A 23,892-nucleotide genomic window follows, 5' to 3' on the forward strand; every position below is an offset into this window, starting at 1 on the left:
GCAAACCGTAGGTGCCCGTGAAGCTCCGCTTTCCAGAGCACGCGCGTTTACCGAGCTGCCGGCCTATTTCTTTCTTCCTTTCCTTTTGCATACATTTTAAAAAGCTGCTAGCAAGAAACACATCGTATAGCTTCAGAACCGGGGGAGTGATTGATACTCCTGCCTCCCGCATGCTTGCTTGCTGCTCTCTTAGGCCTCCTTGGAAGGTGCCAAAGAGTGATTTTCCGGAAGTGGAGAGCCAGCAAGCAGCCCTGCAGACAGGCCACTGTCAGTCAAACTGAACTACCAGCGACAAACACAAGCCGGCACACCTTCCACGGGCCGCGGACTGAGCTGAGAGAATAAATCAGCAGATGGCAGTCTTCCCATGCTTCCTCCCTGATCCTCAGACCCTATTACTTTTAGCCTCGCTCCAGGGCAACGGTGTCAGGGTGTGTATCTGTTTTACAACTTTCCTCCCTAACGCTTGTGGAATGTTAATAAAGTACTGATCTGTGTCATTTTATCATTGCTGGCTGCAAAGAAATTTAGCGAATCTGTCAGCAACTCTGTCAGTCATCTGACAGAACAATGGGCCAGTTTTAAGCAACATATGACAATCTCAACAATCCCTGTGCTCCCAGGCAGGGATCCTACAATCATCTCATACAAAAGTCTCTCGTTTAAAGAATCCATTTCATCAGCTTAGACCCTCAGTAAAGTCAACGGCATCCTCCCCGGCTTGCTATATGCACCCTCTTAATTAATAAGATAGCTCTTCCAAACAAAATCTTCTAGAAGTATCTATCTATTGAGAAGGGTATACACGACATGGCTAGAGTCATCTAATAGCTCTCTGTAGACACCCTTTGTAACTTAAAACTACACTAATTAAGGGAAAGACCATTATTTGATAGTGAAAGATTGGAGATGTCAAAGAAATGAACAACCTCAGTGCTGTTCCACCGTGATTCTCCCCATTAGGTAAGATCTAGGTGTGAAGAGCTAAGTTCATTTAAAACAAGCCTTTGCGCCACCAGCCCTGAACACCCGGGACAGTAGCCACTGTTGCCTCTGTAGTACAAGTTATGCGGCTGGGATTTGCAGAGCTAAAGCGATCTGAGTATCTGAGCAAATTACATCATATTCGCTCTCAGAAGCAGGGTGTTTGGGCCTATTTACTCCAATACAGGGCCCACAACAAACAGGCCATTGACCTTCCTCGCCTCTAAGGGTGTCCACTCAAGTGCCTGAATACATGCCAACTACAGGTGTTTCTTCTCTTGCCCATCTGGTCAGTCCCAGTCTTTCTTTCTTAGGAAAAGTCTCGAGCCAAATGGTTCAACAGAGCTCACAAGATGCAGGCGACTAGTAAGCCTGGGAATGCCAACAAACACGTACAGTAAATTACATAAATGCCGGGACCAGAGCATGGTGTTTCAAAGAATTCCAAGTGGCGCCCAAAGGGATTAAAAAATTAATCTCCCCTGCAAAGAACCCTAAATTCTAAGGTGAAAACATGTAGATGAAAGCCATCCTCTCTCCAAGAAGACAAGTTCCTACAAAGCCCACTGGGGCCGAGGAGAATTCTACACGGGGCTGCAGCTTGGGATGCGACAGTCCGGCGCTCAGTAATAGTCTCCACGAGAGAAAGGAACACCGTGCTCTGCTTGCCGTGGGGAGGAAAGGGAGACTGGCTGAAGCTTGGGGCATAAGCTTTTCCTGCCTTTTAAAAATTCAGATGACCCAATTGGAAAAGACTTATCACGGGTCTCCTTGGAAAAGACGGGGAAAAACGGGCATTTCTGTTCAAGCAAGTGTATACCCAGGGTAAACTCACCTTCAAGTAGCACCTGGCTTCGATTTCACGGGGAATTTGTTAGTATAGCTCTCCTTTCTACATCTCTGCCGGTCCATGCCCTCAAAGAGCATGTTCACATACACAGAATTTGGAGCCCAAGAATTAAAAACGGCAGGAAAGAGAAGGGGACACCCGTTTGCAGACTGCTATTGAGAAAGAACGCAAGGCGGGAAACTGAGCAAAGGGAGTGGGGTGGGGGTGGGGGAACAGCCCTGGCTGGTCTCCGTAACAAGTGACTTAAATCTGCGGATGGTGACAGAAACATGGCCAGCTTCAGCGGCTGAGATTTGCTTACTCACCTCGGTAGAGTCCAAAGAAGCCCTCGTAACGCAACACTTTCTTAAAACAGTCGAAGCTGTTTTTGTACATCAGCTCCCCAACCACAGAGCCCGTGCCACGCTGGTTTTGCATCCGGGTCTTCACCAGATCTATGGGATACACTGCTGTGGCCCCCACAGCTACAAACAGAACAATTTTTAGGTTCAGCAAAGAGAACACAATTAGCTGGCACATCCATAAGGACATCAACTCTCATCTCTGCAGGTGAGAAATAAAACTGTCTATTCTTACAAAAGAGAGCCAACTTATTACACATTTCTTTTGCTTATTTTTTTTAAAGGTACTACCAGGTACTTTTTTTTTAAAATTTATTTATTATGTATACAATATTCTGTCTGTGTGTCTGCCTGCAGGCCAGAAGAGGGCGCCAGATCTCATTTCAGATGGTTGTGAGCCACCATGTGGTTGCTGGGAATTGAACTCAGGACCTTGGGAAGAGCAGGCAATGCTCTTAACCGCTGAGCCATCTCTCCAGCCCCTCTTTTGCTTATTAATAGAGCCAAAAGATGGCAGAATAGCAACCAGTGGGGTCTACAAACAGCTCCATAAGTCAGAGGCAGAGAGCTTACCTAGCATGTGTACGGCCCTAAAAAAAATCTTCGATACCTTTGGTCCATGAGTTAGAAAGTAGATTCTCAAATCAATACCAACCAACATTAGAAAACTTGCCCTCAGTTTCCTTTATCTGACACTAAGCTCTCATGCAGAGATACCGTTTCTTCTCATTTTCTATTAAATGCCTAAATATTACACCTGCTCCTCCTTCATAACTATGCAATAACGGTACGCAAGCTAAGAGGTTGTAATTTCAAAGTTTAGTTCACTGAAACATTTTGGTAAATTAATCTAAGCTATAGCCATCTGGAAGAAAAATCCTTGACATGATCCAACCCCTAGATATAGAATTTGGTTGAAAATCAAACAAACAAAAACCTATATAGTCACGCTTTAGAATTTCTTGGCGACTGAAATATTTCATAGGACCTAGAGTGCTCTATTTTGGGGCTGTTGAAAGCCAGAAAACACTTGGCACTTTCTAAAGCTGAGGATGAAAAAAAAAATCCTAGTCACCAGTTCCAGCTTGCTTTAAAAATTCCAGAGCATTTTAATCATTTTTTGAAGTTTTTTTTTTTCAACAAAGCAATTTCAGGTTTTATACATTTTCTTTACAGATTGTTGAAGTAAAATTATCTTGGACTGGAGAGGTGGCTCAGCAGGCAAAGGTGCTTGCCACCAAGGGTGACAACCTGAGTTTAATCCTAGACCCCCCCCACGGTAGAAGGAGAGAATCAACTCTGGACAAGTTGACCTCTGACCTCCACAATGCACACCACGACCTGTACACGCTCACACACGCACACACAAAAATGAAAACCTTTTTAACGGGCTTTCTAATTACTGCTGTGAGCAGAGAGGGAGGAGAGATTCTTTTTAGCAAATTACCAACATATCTGGACACTCTGAAGCCAGAGAAAGGAGAGAAGAACCACGAGCCAGCCATGGTGATTCTCCGTGAGAGGTTGTTCTAGTTCACGAATTTCTGAGTTTGCATCTCTGATCTTAGCTTCCTCCCTGCCCCTAGCCTGACCCTGTAAACTCCGTTTTTTAGTCGCCATTTTTCACGCTGGCCTTAACTGATGTAATTAAGGTGAGTGCAGAGACGCACTTCAGGCTCTCCCGTCATTACAGAGGTTTTACGCTGAAGACAGACTGGAGCCAGAGGGCCACAGCCGTGCTAAGACAGGCCCCCCGAAATAAAGAGCCTTTGGAAAGCCTCACAGTCCTGACCCCAGGAACAATGAACTGCACCTTTGCTGAGCCGGCCTGTCTGCTGGGATAATGTTACAGCAAGACCAGCCTGAAAGAACCAGCGAAACGGTACTCACCTCCAGCGACCGAGCCCAGAGTGAACCTGTAAGCGGACTCCGCAATCTGGAGCCAGATAGACCTGCCCAAGCCAGGAGATTGCTGCGGGGAGGAAGAAACAGAAAAAAATGTCTGAAAAAGTAGCCTGCCAGTGAAAAATGCTACAGTCTGCCATTTTTCAGGTTAAAAAGGGAAATCTAAAACTGAAAGCCAACAGGATATTAGTGTTTTTTGGAAAATAAATATCTCAGCACTCGAGAGATGGCTCAGTAGTTAAGAGCACTCACTGAGCTTGCAGAGGACCCAGTCTGGGTTCAGCCCACACGGTGGTGCACCACCACCTGATAACTTCAGTTCCAGGGACTCCCAGACCCTCTTCTGCCCTCCAAGGGTACCAAGCATGCATCCAGATACATATGCTCTCCAAACACTCAAAAACATAAAAAAACTGAACAACAAACAAACAAAACCATACCCAGAAAAATATAGCGTGGCATTTTCTTAGTTTTCACATACAGACTGCTCCTGGGGAATACATTGTTATCCTTGAGAAGTTTGCTTGTTTGTACAGTAGTGAGGATTGGTTCCAGGGCCTCGTGGGAGCTTGGGCAAGCAATGTATCACTAAGTCCCATTTCTAGCCCTCCCAGAAGTGAACCTCTTAGGTAAGCAAATATACCAGCAGATAACATTTACTCCTCTCTAACTAAGTGACAATTTTCTTGTTTTTAATAGTTGATCGATCACTCATTCATCCGCTGTATACACGTTGAGATAGGGAGTTGCATGCAGCCATAACTCACATGCGGAGGTCAGAAGAAACCTTCAGCAATCAGTTCTTTCCTCCCACCACGTGGGTTCTGAGACTCAAACTTAGATTGTCAGACTTGGTGGTAAGTGCCTTTACATGCTGAGCCACCTGACCAATCCCATTTATTACGTTTTCTGAGTCACAGTCTCAGACCCGAGGCTGGCCCTGAACTTGCTACATAGCTGAGGATCCTTTAACCACTGGCCCTCCGTCTCCCAAGCGCTGGAATGACAGGCACGAACCGCCCATACCAAAAACCCTTCGTTTTAGAACTGTGTCAAAATTGCCTAGAGTAAAGCAGGTCTTTCATCTCAGCACTCAGGGGAAAGAGGCAGGTGGATCTCTATGAGTTCCAGACCAGAGAAGACAGATCACATCTAGAATCTCTAATGACTACTGCCTTCCCACGTTCATAGTTCTAACAAAATCTAGGATGACAGTGAGATAAAGCAATGAAATAAATCTCACTGGGACTCAGATGCTAGTCCACGGGTCCTGCACCAGGAGCAACTTGTCTACATCGATGTGTGCGTCTGGAACTTAGCAGTATCCGTATGAGAATATTTACTATGCTCTATAAGATACTGGAACAAAGGAATAAAATATCTAGTTCATTGTAACGAGCTTTTCGAAAAGGAGAAGAGGAGGCAGCGGCCTCTGACAAGACGGCTCGGCAGCTAAGGGGCTCGCTGTGCAAGCCTTATGATCCGAGTTTGAGCCCCAGAGGCCAGGGTGAAGGGAGAGAACTGGCTGCCAAAGATGTCCTCTAAGCTCCACACATGTGCCATGACACGTGTGTGTCTCCACTCATACACACACATACATACAAATACAGCCACACAATAAACAAAACTAAAAAAAAAAAATTAAAGCCATTAGCTGGACATGGTAAGTCAGACATGAACTCTAGTTCTAAGGGAATGGAGGCAGGAGACTCCAAGTTCAAGGTCATCCTTAGTTACGATAGGCTCAAGTCCCATCTGGGCTATAGGAGACTATACCTCAAGGGGAAAAAAGCTGGATTTAGATATATAGACTAAAGCTAGGCATGGGGGTGCAAATCTGTCATCCCAGCTTCTCGGACAGCAAAAGCCGAGGAATCAAGAGATCAAAGTCAAGGGCTGGAAAGATGGTCATTGGTTAAGACTGGCTGCTCTTCCAGAGAACTCAAGTTTAGTTCCCAGTACCCACAGAGAGTCTCACAACCAACTAAAAGTCCAGTTCCAAAGATGCCCTTTACTGGCTTCCATGAGTATTACATGTACATACATACATACATACATACATACATACAGGCAAAATATCCATAAACATAAAATAAAAAATAAAAACTTAAAAAATAAATTTAAAGTAAATCTGGGGTCCAGAATGAGGCCCTATCTTAAAGGGGGGTGGAGGATTCTTGTAAAATAATAGGGTCTATGATCCCGAAGAAGCATCAAGCAACCACTAATTCCCTTATTCACAAGGGAGTTTTCTCCTGCGTTCAACAATACAGATTTTTCTTTCAACTCCCTTTCTTCAAAGAGTGTTTATAAGCCTGCAAAATCCTATGAAAACTGAAGGATTATTCTGTGCTTTAACTCTTAGCTAAAACATCTCAAGCTATAAACGCCCAAATGCCTTTTGACAGAAATGTCACCTTCATTTCCATTAAATAGCATTTGTAAGAAAACACACAAGAGCAGGGTTACCGAGACTTTTTTCTTCCTAAGGCTTAGTTATCCCTACAACTTATGGTTCCCTTGTAGTCATCTATGCAAATTAATGTAATTAATGCTATAGATTTCACATCATACATATTCATAAAAGGAATGCCCCTACAGCTGTCTTCCCTATTAATGACTACGTACTGAGTTTTTAGCATTTAGACAGAAAGAAAATATTCAGCACTAAAACGATCACCTTCCATGAGCAAACAGGCCAAAGGGAAGGACACTCTCCCCCTTAAGGTTATGATCATGACTGAGAGGTTCATCTTTAACAAGCCTAATTAAGTGTTTTTCAAAGCAAAACACAGTTGAGATTCTTAAGTGAGTTTAACTGTCTCCCTCAGAAATTTGAGATTTCATTTGAAGAGAGGTCCTTTTTTTTTTTTTCTTTTTATCCCCCCGCCTCTTTTCTTAAAATTTGTTTCGGGTTTTTTGTTTGTTTTTGTTAAATGTAGGATGGGATTGTGTCAGCTGATGAATCAAGCCTACACCAGGCCGCTTTCACGGTGAGAAGGCCTCTTCCAATAATACCCACCAGCGTGAGAGAACAAGAATAACCAGAGTCAATTTTAAGCAAGTATCTGGGAGCAACAGGGCTGGGTTCTACATGAGCTGAATGTGTGGTCAGAGGAGCCAGGTACAACTAGGGAACACACAACAGACTCTCAAGCCACACCCATGACGTTCCTGACCCTCCAATGCAATTCAAATATTTTTAGCCTTACAAAGTAAGACTGAAACCCAAAACCATGATGTTACAGAGACTGTACATGTGCCAAGCAGGTACAGGAAAAATATATAGACTTTAATTATTTTCTTGTTTCTGTCTATAAAACAATGTATGTATACTTTCCTCCCAGCATGGGGGAGCTCAGATGCATTTGAGACTGCGGTATCTTCCAAACTAAAATTTTTAATGAGATAAATGGCTAACAAGTCAATAATAGCTTGCATATACACCCGATTTCTTCCTTTTGAAGTTTCACTTTTGTAGAACTCATCAGGAAACTGTAATGTCTTCCTACGTGGATTCACAAACCCAAGATCAAAGACAGTTCATGAGACTACAAACTACACAAGACAAAACCTTAAGACTAAGAAACAGCACTCATGAAATAAAAATGAAATCAACCCTGTAATATCTAAGTCAGTGGCTCTCAACCTGTGGGTCTTGACCCCTTTGGGCGTTGCATATCAGATATTTACATTACAATTCATAACTGTAGCAAAATGACAACTATAAAGTAGCAATAAAAAGAATTTTATGGTTGGGGGTCACCACATCATGAGGAACTGTATTCAAGAGTCAGCATTAGGAAGGCTGAAAACCATTGACAGCAAAGCTTAACTCAGTTCATTTTGACCAAATGGCCTAGAGCTTTGTTATAATTTCAGATTATAATTTCACATAGATGCAACGCGAGCACACGCATACACACACGGAGCTATATGCCCAAGAAGGTTCCTGTAGATCATTTATCCCATACAGTTGAAAAGTAAATGTGGGGACACCATGAGAGAAAAAGAGGAGGTTCCTTTGCCCATTCTCACATAGGAACAACCTGGTTTTAACTTTCAAATTATTACAAGTCTTAAAAATGGGCACATCTTTTTCTCTGCAGCCTTCTATTAACTTTTATTTAACTCAGTTTCTTCAAACCGCAACTTCCATTTGGGGAGATGGGGACACAGCTCAGTCAGTACAATGCCTGTCTAACGTGAACAATGTTGGGGAATACCATTTTCAAGTGTGTGATTTTTGTTTATATTGCATCTGTTCTGAGAAGCCCTGCTACTGTGCCTGTCGAAAACACCTGATGGTCCTAATAAAGAGATGAATGGCCAATAGCGAGGCAGGAGCAAGGATAGGCGAGGCTTACGGGGAGAGAGAATAAATAGAAGGCGAAATCCGGGAGGAGGGAGAACCAAGAGCAGAGGGTATCAGGGGCAGCCACCCAGCTACATAGCAAGCCATGGAGAAAGAAGTAAAGAAAGGTAGACAGAAATAAAGATAAAAACCCAGAGGGTAAAGGTAGATGGGTTAATTTAAGAAAAGCTGGTCAGAAACAAGCTAAGCTAAGACTTGGCATTCAAAGTAAGAATAAGTGTCTGTGTGTGATTTATTTGGGAGCTGGGTAGTGGGCCCCTCAAAAAGCCAAAAGAGAAAATAGTAAAACATCACACAACAGAACCCTGAGTTCAATTCCCAGCACTCATAGAAAGGTGTGCTGTTACAGAGCTGCAACCCCAGCACTCAGGAGATGGAGGCAGGAGGATCCAAGTTCAAGACCAACCTCCACTACAAAGAGAGTTCAAGGCCAGTAATGATGGGATGAGGATCATTGTTTAGCTTCAAATATAGCTTGAAGTAGAGTGCCTGACTGGTATGTAGGTTCTGCCCGCAGAACACAAAAGAAACTTCCAATCTCTCTCTCTCCCTCATTCCCATTCTATTCTAAAATACTTTTGCATGTAGCCCAAGTCAACCTCAAATCTGCTATGTAGCCAAGGCTGGCCTTGAACCTCTGATGATCCTCTTACCCCCTCTCCAGGCAGGAGGACCGTGAGTCAAGGGCTAGCCTGAACAACATCACAGGCCCGCTACAAGCAGAAAAAAATAACCAATCGTTTTCTCTCTGCGCACTATATTCCTTTCTCCCCTCAGCAAGTATCTGGTGTGTTTCCAGTACTCAACGCTGCTGCAAGGGTTCTTAGACATCCGCTTTTAAATGTTATTTACTGTTGCTGGCCGTGGGCGAGATGTGTAGGGGCACACATGGCCCTGGCTCACACGGGGAAATCAGAGGACAACACTGTCTAATCAGTTCTGTCTACCTTTAAGTGGTTTCTGGGGACCAAACTCAGGTGGCCAGGCTTCTGCAGTGAGGGTTTTATAGCTGCTGAGCCATCTCCCACTGTCAGTAAAGACTATACTCAAGCCAGGTGGTGGTGGCGCATGCCTTTAATCCCAGCACTTGGGAGGCAGAGGCGGGCGGATCTCCGTGAGTTCAAGGCCAGCCTGGTCTACAAGAGCTAGTTCCAGGACAGTCTCCAAAGCTACAGAGAAACCGTGTCTCGGAAAAAAAAAAAAAAAAGACTATCCTCAGGAGAACTATAAAGGGGCCTGTGTCTCTTCAACAGTGGGCCAAACTAAGACCCTTACCCAAGTTGTTACTGTTGCATGAGATCTCTTGGAGGCCAGAGGTTGACATCAGGCGTCCTCCTCTATTGTTCTCCAGCCAATTCCTTGAGAGGAGGGGCTTTCCTAAACCTGGAGCTTGCAGACTGAGCTAGGCTAGCTAGAGAGTGGAGGCAGGAATTGAACTCAGGGAACCAAGCTCAGCAGCAAGCTCCTGGGACGGCCATTCCTGGTTGCCAACTTGACCACATGTAGAATGAACTAAAACCCAAGACACTGGGTATACCTGTGAGGGTTTTTTTTCCTCAGTTAAATCATCCAAAGTGGGAAGACCCGGGAAGACCCACCTTTACTCTGGGCCACACCTTCTGGGGGCAGCTTATAGAAAGGACATAGAGGACTAAAGCTCTTGCTCGTTGCCAGCTTGCCCTCACCGTTGATGGCAAGTCCATTCTTTCCACTGGTATTAGGACCTACTTCTTCAGGATTCCAGCATCTACTGAAGATCAGCTCAGAAATCCTGCCTCGTGAATTCAACAACTACTGGATTCTTGGACTTCCCATTGACAGACAGCCATTGTTGGACTGGCTGGGCTACAGGCTGTAAGCCACTTTACTAAATCCCCAGATATTTATATTTACAAAATCTGTTTCATTCCGCTAAAGAACCCTGACTAATATACTTCTTCATCCACTAGGCTATCCTGTTGGCCCTTGAAGAAGTTAAATGAACTATTTCTCAATTACAAGTATTTGCATACTTGTTTATTCATTTATTTTTGTGGCATTCACGGTTGACTCAAGGTATAATTCACATTATACAAGCACTCAACCACTGAGTTGCCCCCAACCCCTACCACAAGGATAGAGACAAAACACTGTCCCATATCTTTCACAAGGTTTTCAAAACTCAACAGCAATTTTCACAAATGCATAGTGTAAAATATAAAGTTCAACTCTAAGAAATCTTTAAATAGTTCAATGTCTTAAGTTTGTTTTTTTTTTTTTTAGAGCACCAAGTGGCGGTGCACGCTTTTGATCCCAGCTCTTGGAAGGCAGATGCAGGCAGATCTGTATGAGTTCGAGGCCAGCCTGGTCTACAAAGCGAGTTCCAGGACAGGCACCAAAGCTACAGAGAAACCTTGTCTCGAAAAAACCAAAAAGAACAGAAAGGAGAGAAACTGATAGCAGAAAGAACAAATTTTGGAGGAAGGGAAGCAGAACTAAACTGCAGTCCCTCACAGACACTGCTCTGCCACGAGCCAGACAAAGCACAATATTAAGTGAGGACACCTAACAACTCTTCTGTCTTCTCTTTGCTTCAGCTGAGTCTAAAGTTCTTATTTATTGTTACGGTGAAGTTGGAAAGCCTCACTGGTTTCAGAAGGCAAGTCTGAGGACCTCATGCAGAAGTGTTCCTGCTTTCCACAGTCAAGACATCTTTTCTGTTTAATTTTTTTTGGAATCAGGGTCTTGCCACATAGCTCAGGCTGGCCTTGAACTCACGGCAATCCTTCTGCTTCAGCTTACTGAGTGCTGAGTCACAGGCACTTCACACCATACCTGGCTGAGTACTTTGATTGCTCATTGACCTGACTGACAAGGATGAATAACAGCAAGCCCACCCCGGCTGCTCACCCAGGACTCCCGTGAGGAGAAAGGCAATCGGCCCCTTCCTATCCCTCCTGTCCCCTGTCCTTCTGCTTCCCACATTCCCTCCCTATCTCCCCAAACATCACACAGCCTCATAAAGAACAATGGGAAATACAGGTTCCTCAAGGACAAGACCAGTGAAGCATCAGAAGGAAGAGGCCAGCTCCCCTAAACCTTAAGTCTCCACAAGGTGCGTGAACCTCTGCTACAGCTGAAGCTTGCTCGAATGCTTGGAAGTCCAGGATTCCATTTAAAACAAGGCTTCATTAAAAAAAAAGAAAGAAAGAAAGAAACAGTTCCATTCAGTCTTGGAGGCCATCTGGCTTTTTCTACTGAGAACATTTAGAAATCCAAAATAGAGCTATATTAACATTACAAGACATGAGCCCTGTTTCGATCATATTTAGCATTAAAGAAAAAAATTCTTTCTGGTTCACTATTAGATACATTTCCTTTTTCCCTCTTATAATCTGTTAGGTACAACCGCAGCGATGGTTTGTTTGCAAAATGCTTTGAAACTTAAAAAAGACTATATATATATAGTATACACACACACACACACATACATATAAGCTTAAATATATAGATTTATATTTATACACTTTACAAAGTGGCCTGAACACTCCTCTTTAAAGATGACTAGGCAAATGACTGAAAAGGAGGTCACACCCAAGACCATTTTAACTCCTTATCTTAAGTTAGAAGAATGAAACTCAAAAACTAGTCAACACGTCAAAATAGCCTTTGCAGGCGTGGGTGATAATTCAGTCAATAGAACCTCTGAGCTAGGAGCTCTAGAGTCGATAATATTCACGCCGATTGATATCGTTAGGCTGTTGACCCTCACCACATCGGCGCTGTTGATGGTCAGCATAGTGCAGGCTACCCATACCTGTCTCTGAAGTTCCGCCAGGTTGTGAGGCAAGGCCCCCTCAGCCAGCGGAGCTATTCTCTCGATGTCTGCCATAGTCAAGCGCCTTAAAGGAGAAAAGTGGCAAAGAGAATCATTAGATACTGACAGACCCCTCCCATGGAGCACACCTTTCTCCTCCAATCCCTGAAGAGCTAGCATTTAAAGGGGCCATTTCCTTATTCACCTTCTATGACCATTTTAGTGAGGAAAAAAACAATAAGCCATCGGATCTTATTTATAATAAAATCAAAAGCCTCTGGAGGTCACTGAGGAGGGAACGGATCTAATGGGACCCCAGTGATGAACACCAACAGTGAAGAAAGAAGAACGCAGAAGGCCCCAGTGCCCCAGAAGGAAGGTTAGAAGCAAAAAGGGCAAATACGGTTGGCTGCCTTCAAGAGAAGGCACAGGGTGGGAGGAGTCTTCTTTTCCACCGTTTTTCTTCAAAGCCCTTGAGTTTTGAATCATATGAATGCAGCACTGTGGGTGCCAAAACTGACTTAAAAATAAGCACAGTCTGCGAGCCAGCTAAAAAAAAAAAATAGTTACTTCAGATGCAGATGTAGTTTTAAGGACTTTTTAAAAACATTCATTTACAAGAAAGAGGCTCAAAATATGTGCCTAAAAGTGTTAATTTTAGAAGGTTGAGACATGGCCTGGTAGCTTACGTCAATCACCAAACCCTGCTGATGCACAAGGCAGGTGAACGACTATGCATCACATCCCGTCCGGCAATGCATCATACTGCAAGAAGGCAATATAATCACATACGCATCGCCAACTTCCACAGTCTCCAGATATCTCAAAATCATTTCTGATTATGTATATTTGCATGTGTCTGCATCTATGAGGGTATATGCATGTTGAGTGCAAGAGCCCTTTGGAGCCAGAGAGTTTTGGATCCCCTGGAGCTGGAGTTACAGGCAGGGATGCACCACCCGGTGCATGCTGGGATCAAATCTGAGTCTTCTGCACCAAGAGCAAGTGTCCTTAACTACAGAGCCATCTCCTCAGGCCTAGTATTTCTGAATTCAGGTAGTTCCTGAATGAACTACCACAGGTGCCTGAGAGAAACAGCAATAACCCAGGTTGTTAGCAGACCATACACAGCTTTAACCCTCTCCATTGATTGGGTCCTTGTAGATGAGGGCTTTTCGTGGATTTGCCGTCTTTGCATGTTAAATGCCCTCTGCACACGTTTTTGGTTTTAGTTTATAAAAAGCAAAAGTATGAACATCTGAGCTTGCCTCTGGGGGAAGCGTGATCATTTATGAGGCACATCTTAAGAAAATAATACTCTCCAACACAAACTGGGTACACACTCTTCAGAAAATGAGTGTTTGTGGCAATCACAAAGGAAACACCGTTCCTCAATGCAACATTCTTCCATGTACTCAGCTGATTTCCATGAATTTACAGACTTAAGCAAATTCCTGCAAACCTCTTTAAATTCAGAACACTTTGAGAAAGGTTACATTAAATCCTCTCTCTAACTCACTACCCTACTCATTTTTCTTCCTTCTCCCTCTTCCCCTCACCCCTAACCTCTTTTTTTAATTCTCCACTCTGCTTGACTCTTTGCTTCAATCCATTCTCTCTTTGCTTCTGCCCCTTGCTCCCCACTCCCTCTGTCCCTCTCTCTCTCTCTCTCTCTCTCTCTCTCTCTCTCTCTCTCTCTCTCTCCCCCTCTCCCTTCTGAACCCTCTGTCTTCTCTCTCCTTCTATTTCTCTTGCTAAGAATCTATACGCTGAAAAGACCGCTGGTAAAAGGAAAGGTATGTCAAATCTAAAAAGTCCCCACTTCCTGAATACCATGCAAGACAGGACAATTTACCCGGAAGCGTTATATAGGTCTGCAAGCTGGTACAGGATATCAATTTCTAGCGGAGTAACTTGTCCATAGCGTATGGCGCTCTGGGCAAATTCCTCTGGAAGAGAAAGAAACAAAGGTTAGTATCTCAAGAGCCTAATATAACCGGGAAGCAAAAGAATTTTAGCACTTTTCTGAACATCTAAAACTGAATTTAAATACAAGTTCTGCTTATAACTGCATTCCTGAAAACCAATGACGTTGCAGAACAGATAGACCAGCTCCGATGACAACGCCAAGACATTCTAGTTCTCACTTCCCTTGCTTACTCACTCTGGTCTCCAGAGTCACGGGATAAAGGTGGCTGTTCTCAGGTCTCCCAAAACATCCTGTCGTCACCCACCCAAAGAGAGCAGGCTTGCTCCTCTCGGTGGCAACTCGCTCCCAGTACAAACAAGCTGCTGCCACACTGCCACTGACCTGTTTGACAGATCGGGCCAAGGCTCTTTTCAAAACTGTCAAAGGCACTTTAGCATTCCGGCCTCAGCATCTCATTAAAGGCACCTGGGGTTCGAGGCCCGTGTGAAGCATGAGTGTGGGTGAAACACACACACACACACACACACACACACACACACACACACGTGTGTGTGTGTGTGGCAACTGACTTTCCGGTTGTCCTGCGGCAGACTTAGACTGTCCCCACGTCTATCTGATGAAAAGCACCGATTCAAAGATGGCAGTCAATTTTTAAATCTTACCCTTTGTGACTTCGATATCTTTCCTCGTGCCCGCTAAAGTGCTGTAGATCTTACGAACAAGCTCCATGTTGTTGAGTAAGGAGTTAAACGCGTTGAAGTAGGAGAAGCTAACTTGGTGTGACGTGCCTCCTCCAGCAGCCTAGGAAACGAAACATTGAAAACACAAATGTAAGAAACGTGGTTGGGACTCTGCATTCATTCTTTCTCTCAAAGTGGACCCGAAGGAGTCTCCGTCATTAAAACAATTAACTACCAGCCTATAAATACATGACTAAGACATGGTGCACTTTGCACCCTCAGGGAAGCCTATGCAATTTAGATTTTAAAGAAGAAAGCAACATCTGGAAGTTGGAGTTCGTGGTTCATCCACCGCTAAGGTCAGAAACAACAAATACAATTACTGCAGATCAAAACCTGGCTATTTAAACAGGATTCTTTTAGACCCCAACTATGCAATGCCTGCTGGTCCTGGAAAAATATCAATGGATAATATAAGGAATATTTCCTAAAATATTTATTTTTCCCCTGTGCATACACAAAAACACAACTTTATTTTTTTTTCATGCTGCAGATTGAAGCCAAGGCCTCCTCTAAACTTACTATGGACACTACCACTAAGCCACCCCTCCAGTCTTAGCAACCTTAAATTTTAAGACCATTTAAAATTTATTTTATGTATACTGGTATTTTGACTACATGTGTGTGATACACCACTTGTGTGCCTTGTGCCAGAGAAAACCAAAGGAGGGCATCCAGCTTCCTGGAACTGGAGTTACAGATGGTTGTGAGCCACCATGTGGTTGCTAATTGAATCCAAGTTCTCTGGAAGAGCAGTGTTCTTAACCACTGAGCCATCTCTCCAGCCCTGAGACCATTTCATGACATCAACTTTTCTCAGTTTTTTAAAAGCTATTGTTACTCTTAAGATACCTAGTTTGCATCAGGTGGTGATGAATGCCTTTAATTTCAGTACCTGGAGCCAGAGGCGGGCAGATATCTGGGTTCAAGGCAAGCCTGGTGTACAAAGTGAGTTCCAGGACAGCCAGGGTTACACATAGAAATCCTGTCTCACAAAACAAAACAAAAGATACCTAGTTTGTGTGGCTCTCTGATCCTGCATCATGCAAACTACAACTCCCCAAAGCGCCCCAATGTACAGAAGTTCTGGCAAGGGTTCACTCTTAAATTACATCCTTAGGGTTTCCAGGTCACAAAGCTCAGCATAGCAGGTAATGGCCTTCATTATCTCTGGAGGCCGAGAAACTTCTCCCTTTGCCCATCATTCAGGTATAGCCTCAAAAGAGAAGGATTTTGTGTTGTTTTGCTTCTTGGTTTGTTTGTTCCGTTTCTAAAAGTCTAACTTCAAAGTTACAAGGTGGAAGGGGGCCAGGCGGTGGTAGCACATGCCTTTAACCCCAGCACTGTGAGGCAGAGGCAGGAGGATCTCTGTGAGTTTATGCAAGACCAGCCTGGTCTACAAGAGCTAGTTCCAGGACAGGCTCCAGGCTCCAAAGCTACAGAGAAACCCTGTCTCAAAACAAACAAACAAGCAAACAAACAGAAACAAGGCAGAGGGGCTGGAAAATTGTCAGTATCTAAAACTCACAGAAATACTGATAGAAACATCAAGGTCACAACCCCAGTCAGAAAAGTCGATCACAAATAGTGTGATGCTCTGGTTTCTCTTTGACATTTAAATCCTCCACCTTATACATATAGGCAACAATGGACAAATGTCTCTGCCCGCCCTCATATAGATTTTATTTTTATTAATGTCAATCTGGATACCAAATGCAGGATTCAGATTCCTTAATATTTTCCTCTGAGGGTTGTGACCGTATTTTGGTAAACTGAGGCAACAACCATGTAGCCAAGTTGGAAAATACAAAATGGATTTTGTATTTTTATGCTGAGCGAATGTTTCCTTCTGAATTTTCTTCCTTTCTTCTCTCCTTCCCTCCCTGATTCCTTCTGGGCCCTTCCTTTCATCTTTGGTTGTGGTATGAGGTGAGGGTACAAAAGGGGGGGTGGGTTGTCAGGGAGGTGACATGTGGAGGGGAGAGTGACAGGCTCCATGTTCAAATCCACCAAGGAGAAAGACCAGAAGTTGATCTTTCTACCCCAGTCTAAGTCGGGGATAATGGTCTTCAGCTGAAACAACAGAAGGACCCATTGGCTTTCCTCCATCCCAAAGAAGCAGTAATTAAAAACATCCACACAACACAGTGTGTACAAAGAAACACGTGAGTGAGGAGAGTTTCACCCCGCGTAAGGAAGTGAGTGGCATGAATTGGCTGTGGGTCCCCATTTTGACAGAACAAAAGACCTGTGTCTGGGACGCACACTCGGAATGCAGGTGAAGGGGCAGAGAGCAATGACTCCAGAGGCTGGTGGCCCCATGCTTCCTCCAGGCCTTCTGACATGAACCAGTGACCACCTCTCCAGCACACAGAGGAAGGAGCGTCCTAACTAGGCTGCCGGAGCTTGGGGCGGGAGGTGACAGAAGCCAAGATGAAGGCACGGGTGCACTGAAATACAGTGATCACAGTCTGTTGTCTACAAACTCTCATGTCCCTTAGACTGAACACTGTAAACGGAAATCAACAGTTTGGAAATACATGAGAGCAAGATGGTAGCTCTGGATGAAATTAGAAACTGAGAAAAGACCACTCATCTTACTACACACACACACACACACACACACACACACACACACAAACATTCTTTAAACTTCTGCCACCTAAACATAAAGCCTGGTTAGTTAAGAGCCATGTGGACATAAGGAGGTATCCAGAACCTGAGGTTCAAAGCAGTTCATGAAATGGGAAGTGAAAGCCTGTCTTCTTACTTACTGAAACTAAATTCTCCTCCACAAAAGGAGTGAGCATGTGGGACCGAATGGTGACCATGACGTCACTGAAATCCAGACCTGAGATCACGCCACTCTTGCTCTTGTCTTTGAGCGCAAAGGCTTGCCTTGCATGTTCCAACTGCAGTTCCTACAGAGAAAAGAGAAACAGCATTGAAATGGTTGGAACATATCCTAAGCACACATTCTGCAAAGAAAGGAAGGACAGACGGCCTCCCCTGGCATGTCCATCACAACCAAGCTTCTGAACTGTTCTACGAGGCTTTCTGACAGAGGCGATACCTGGTATTCCTTGGGGGAAGAAAACGGAACGGAGCTGGCAGGAACCAAAGCATTGTGGGGGAAGGGGGAGACTTTTGGGTTTTACTTGGAAAGTTTCCATCTCTGGAAACAAAGCACACAGCGGTTTCACTGCTTTCTCCCAGCTGCTATAACACACAATGATTTACTTTCTTGCCATCCATGAGAGCTTCCTGAATCAAGAGTTTACATTCATTTTCAGTTTCTCACTCTTAAATGTCGCAATCAGAGTCAGTCTCTCTCCTTCTCTCTGTGTCAGACACCAGTTTTTTTTTTCAAATGATTTAAAAAGAAAAAAAAAACCAAACTCAGTGTGAAACTCCACCAAATGGCAAATGCAATACTTCCTAATTCTGAAATGGAAGTTAGAGACAGGAAACCGTACAAGCTGTGCTTATTATCACCCTGTCAGACTGGGGCACAGTCACTCTCAAACTGTAAAATAATCCAGAAACTCTCTGATGTTTTGAACTACTGTAAAACCAATATTGATATTTCAATAAAAACAGTAAAATGTACCCCAGGATATGCTGGAAAAATTAAAGCCAGAGCATTTCTGTCTTGGGCACCCATGATGTAATCCACATGGATGTGCTGGCACAACACATGACATATATTCAGATGCCATGCTCATGATGTAATCCACATGGATGTGCTGGCACGACACATGATGTATATTCAGATGCCATGCTCATGCTCCATGCAGCTGGAAACCGCAGTCATATTTAAAGATTATCCAAAGGTAAGATTAGGTATTCTCATTGTCATTCATTCACCAAAGCTCTGCCTTACCTCTTCTTGATATTTAAAATTCTTTGGGAGTCTGGGGGACACACTGGTAGAAAGTTTACATGCAATACATGAGGCCCAATTTTCATGCCCTGAAGCCACAAATGAATGGCTGAACGGACAGATGGATGGATGGATATATATAGATATAGACAGAGAGATGAAATATTTTGTTGCAGTCTCACCCTTTTTGTTTATTTTTTTACATATGTGTGTGTATATCTTTAAAAAAAAAAACAGACTTAAATTAATGTAGCCCAGGTTGGCTTTGAACCCTCTGTATAGTCAAAGCTGGCCTTGAACTCCTGAGTTTTCTGTCTACGCCTCTCAAGTACTGGGATTATGGGCATGCTCCACATTATGCTATATATCTGTTTTATATGGTTTTCTGTATACATATGAGATTTCACAATAAAAATTTGAAAATTCTTAGCAAGGTGGTGAGCTAAAGACAAGTATATCAAACCCTCTAAATCTTTCAAGGGGTCAAGAACTCCAGACAGCTCTGCAGGTGAAGTAAAGACTGGGATCCTGCTAGAAGTACAAAATCTATGCCAACACCTGTAATTCCAGCACTCCAGAAGTTCCATACTGAAGGATGAGAAGTTCAGTGCAATCCTTGACTACCTCGAAACCGAATAAGAGGCTTGGTTTCTGGACTGGAGAGAGAACTCGGAGGTTAAGAGCTCTGACTGCTCTTCCAGAAGACGGGGGTTCAATTCCCAGCACCCACATGATGGCTCACAAATGTCTGCAACTCCAGTTCTAAGTGACCTGATATAGATATACGTGTAGGCAAAGCAGCAATATACAGTCTGCAGTCGTGACCCAGCCTCAGAGGAAAAAAGATGTGACTGCCTTGCTGAAAAAGGTACCAAGCCACGTGGCTAACATAGACAAGAATTATGGGCTAATATAGGTTATAAGAACTAGTAAATAAGAAGCCTGAGCTAAGGGGCCAATCAGTTTATAACAAAACAAAACAAAACCCACCAATATACATAAAATAAAAAGAAATAAATTTAAAAAGAGAGAGCAAGAGACTTCTGCTGAGTAGGGAGTAGAGCTGGCGGCCTCAGCAGTTGCTATGGACATAGACTTGAAGTTTATTTGCTGCTTTCAGGGTCCTGTTCTGTACTGGCTTCCATCAGCCTCTGGTTCCTCTGCTAAACTCTCCGGACCAACAGGCAACCCTTGAGTCCTCTCCAGGGTTAGTAAATGGGGGGGGAGACTCTTGGCTCCTTCAGCACCATGTCTGACTGCACGCTGCCATATCCCACCATGATGCTAATGGACTAAACCTCTGAAACTGTAAGCTGCCACCCCAATTAAATGTTTTCCTTTGTAAGAGTTGCCTTCCATAAACTGGGCAGTGGTGGTGCATCACTGTATTCCCAGTTCCTGGGAGGCAGAGGCAGGTGGATCTCAGTGAGTTCAAGGCCAGCCTGGTCTACTAAGTGAGTTCCAGGGCAGCCAGAACTGTTACATAGAGAAGCCCTACCTCGAAAAACAAACAAACAAAGAGTTGTTGTGATCATGGTATCTCCTCACAGTAATAGAAACTCTAACTAAGACTATCCCAAACCAACTCCAATTTGGAATATTATCCCTACCTCAGCCTATAGACTATACTACACTGCTGTGGGATAATGTTCTTGTACACTGTAATGATTTGTCATTCGTATTAGTTTAATAAAATGCTGATTGTCCAGTATATAGGCAGGGTGACCATACTATGAGAATTCTAGGAAGAGGAAAGGCAAAGAGATGCAGTCACCAGTCTATGCAGAGGAAACAAGGTGAGAATATCTCACTGAGAAAAATGCACCAAACCAGTGGCTAAACATAGACAAGAGTTATGGGTTAATTGAAACTGTAAGAGTTTGTTAATAATAAGCCTGAGCTAACAGACCAAACAGCTTATAATTAATATAAGCCTCTGTGTGTTTATTTGGGACTGAATGGCTGCAGGACTGAGCAGGACAGAAACTTCCATCTACACTACACACCCAGCTATGCTATTAAAATAAGCAAACAAATAAATTTTAAAAAGAAATGTTCAGAACCAAATAAAACCCTAAAAAATTCAAAATACAACAAATATAAATTTATATTTAAATTATAAAAAAACTCTAAAGAGCCAGAAGGAAAGAAGAGGAAAATTGAGAATAAAAATTTTCTTATGAGATCCTACCAAATGCCCAGAAAAATGATTAAAAGTAAATATATCAATAAATGTCATCAACTAGGCAAGACGGACCAGTGTGGGAATGACTCCACTTGGTATGGGCCATGCACACCTTTTCCTAACAATGCACCTAGCAACCTGTAGGTAACCCAGGACTCCCATCTGTATCAAGTTGTTCATGCACCCTCCTCCAAATAATACGCAAGTTTCTCTTTCCTGACAGCAGTTAAATATGGATAGTTTGTATTCAAATGCATTCCCAGTTATATATTCTGTAGAAGGGTAGGGGGGGCCAACCCAGCACAAATTTGTTTTGGTGGTACATGGCCAACAAGGCAAATTATGTCCTCTAAGTGAGCTTTTAAGGAAAAAAACTCCATTTGCCATCTTTAATTCTTTTTCAATTAAAAAGGTAATACACTATAAAAAGGGGGGACACACCAGAGCATGCATGTGGAGGTTAGAGGACAATTTATAGTAGTTGGTTCTCTCCTTCTGTCATGTGGGTCCCAGGGATTGAACTCAGTTCATCAGACTTGCCAGCAAGTGCCTTTACCCACTGAGTTATCTCGCTGGTCCTGCTATTTCCCATCTCACACCTATTTATACTTGGGTATTCATAGGATGAAAATCAGGTGCATTGTGGGAAGGAATATAGGCAGTAAAGATTTGTAACTCAAATTTGTCAATCGAAATAGAGAGTTGCCCATATTACGCCCCTTAGTAGCAAGTCCCTCTTTGCCTTAGACCCTATAAGCGAAGTCTCAGGCAATAGCCTGCGGCCTGCGAGCATTCTCTCACTCGTGGGGCCGCTGCTTGCTTTCCTGTACTTCTATTTATTCTCCTCGGTATTATCACTTTGGCCCGGAACAAAGTTTCTTTGAGACTGCAATCTGTGTATGCCCTTATTCAGTTTCTTGAATAAGAAGAAATTAAAACCTGGAAACAACCAGGTGATAAACTAGTAACGAGATGGGGTGGGGAGGGCATGGACAGGGAACCCTAAAACCCTCCAGAGTGCAAGAGAAATCAGACATGAACACGGCACTGGGCTTCTTAATGTCAGCACCACAAGGCAGAAAGCAAGCAAGAAATGCTTTAAAAGCCACCGTCCCGTCAAATGACTTAAGTTTAATGACGGACTAAGAAAGAGCCTTTCCCATGTGAGAAAAGTCTCAGAGTTCTTTATTTTCTTTACTCAGGCAGTAATTCCAATGACTGTTGCTCTAAATAGACTTGTGACAGAACTATAGAAAGGATGAATATGGAGGCAGGAGGATTACTGTGAGTTCAAGGCCAGCCTGGTCTACAGGGCAAGTTCTGTGACAGTCAGGGTTACACAGAGAAACCCTTTCTTGGGGAGAAAAAAAAAGAAACAAAGAGAAAGAGAGGGAGGGAAGGAGGGAGGGAGGGAGGGAGGGAGGGAGGGAGGGAGAAAGGAAGGATGGATAGATGAACGAGGGTGGAATATGTCCAAGTTTGTGCTTGGAAGTGAGAGGTAAAAGAACTCCTAATCTCACATAGTTAGAATTCAATCAAACACAGCTGAAAGTAGAAAAATTAAGAAGGGATAATGTAAGGTGAGTATTTAAATAAACAGAAGTACACACTGGAAAAACAATGACTGCAAGACCTTGCTTCAGTGAGCGGGAAATGAAGAAGGGGGTGAGATGGGGACTTCCTCTGTCCCTGTGTTAGACAAGTGTCCGGCAGGGGTGCTTACCTGCAGAAACTGAGTGAATTCCACATAGTTCAGGTGCTTCTTGCGGTTGTGCCCAAAGTGCAGCCGGATGAATTCGCAGTCCCAGTTAAAAGGGATGTGGTGGTGGATAATAGTCTGTCCAAAAATCTCCTTGACGTTTTCTTAAAAAGGGAAAAGAAAGTCGCATGAGTCACACTGTCACCGAATCATCTGATCCACTGCAATGCTCCTACAGAGAAGAATTAGGGAAAGTTTAAAAAGCCAAGACCGTCTGCTTCTACTAAGAGGAACCGCAAATCTCTTTGTGCCCAGAAACCCATGCAGGAACGCAACTGATACAAATATAATTTTTCACTTAAGACTGTGTACTGTTACATATGAGGCCATGAGAGTCTTAATTTCTCTAGATTTAATTTTAATTAGGAAGCGACTTCTATCTTGCAATATAAATAACTGCTACTTTACATTCCAGCATAAAATCAATAGCGCTTTCCTGGTTCCTCAAGGAGTTGAATTAAGCCTTTTATCAGAAGTGTGAATACCTAAATTACAGTATAATGCAATATTTGTCATACTAAGTATGGTTTGATTGAGGCATGATTATTACATTCACACTAGCCTGAATATGACTATTGAAGATAGCTATAAGAAATACTACCAACAGCATATCATTAGCTCAGCAGTAAAGCACCTTATTAAAACTAATAGTGTCAAAAATAGGGTCTTGCCACAAAGCCTCAGAATCCCCCTAAAATCCATGATTATTAGTCTGAACTATTAAAATATTTTAAGATAAGTGAAATTAGTGATCCGCTTGTCAATGAAGAACCATCCACGGGACGCTAACTTTTTGGTAGGTACCGGTCGCGCTATATGATACAACCAGAGCTCTGTTGCCTGTCTTCCTGCACCAGCAAGATCATTCACTTTCTTACAGTTTCACATTTATTACAAAAACTGGTTTGCAAATGACTACTACTTTAACAGGCATAGACTGGGTAGACGAATTCAGAAGCTCATGCCAAAAAAAACCAAAAATTCATTAGCAGAGTTAAGCGAGCAGGAGCCTTTTTTAGTGATGTCTTAAGAACCAAATTATTTCCCAATTTAAGCCAATTTTATTAGTGAAAGCGTTCTGCCATCAATAGCTATCAATTATCCTAAAGAATTAATAAGCATAGGCTGAATGTTTTATAATCAC

General features: G+C 43.2%; 1 protein-coding gene across 1 annotated transcript in view; it reads right to left on the minus strand.

Moving 5' to 3' along the window:
- Slc25a12 (solute carrier family 25 member 12) overlaps positions 1-23,892 on the minus strand; it is a 79,787-nt gene that overhangs the window by 15,334 nt on the left and 40,561 nt on the right. The window contains exons 5-11 of the mRNA XM_087900050.1: positions 22,713-22,852; positions 17,696-17,842; positions 14,844-14,982; positions 14,107-14,200; positions 12,252-12,336; positions 4,066-4,147; positions 2,140-2,298 (exon numbers count right to left, since the gene is read on the minus strand). Of these exons, the coding sequence (XP_087756176.1) occupies positions 2,140-2,298; positions 4,066-4,147; positions 12,252-12,336; positions 14,107-14,200; positions 14,844-14,982; positions 17,696-17,842; positions 22,713-22,852 (846 nt within the window). The remainder of the gene's footprint in view (positions 1-2,139; positions 2,299-4,065; positions 4,148-12,251; positions 12,337-14,106; positions 14,201-14,843; positions 14,983-17,695; positions 17,843-22,712; positions 22,853-23,892) is intronic.

Source organism: Myodes glareolus, chromosome 21 (genome assembly GCF_982192425.1).
Source record: "Myodes glareolus chromosome 21, mMyoGla1.1, whole genome shotgun sequence".
In the NCBI taxonomy this organism is placed as follows: domain Eukaryota; kingdom Metazoa; phylum Chordata; class Mammalia; order Rodentia; family Cricetidae; genus Myodes; species Myodes glareolus.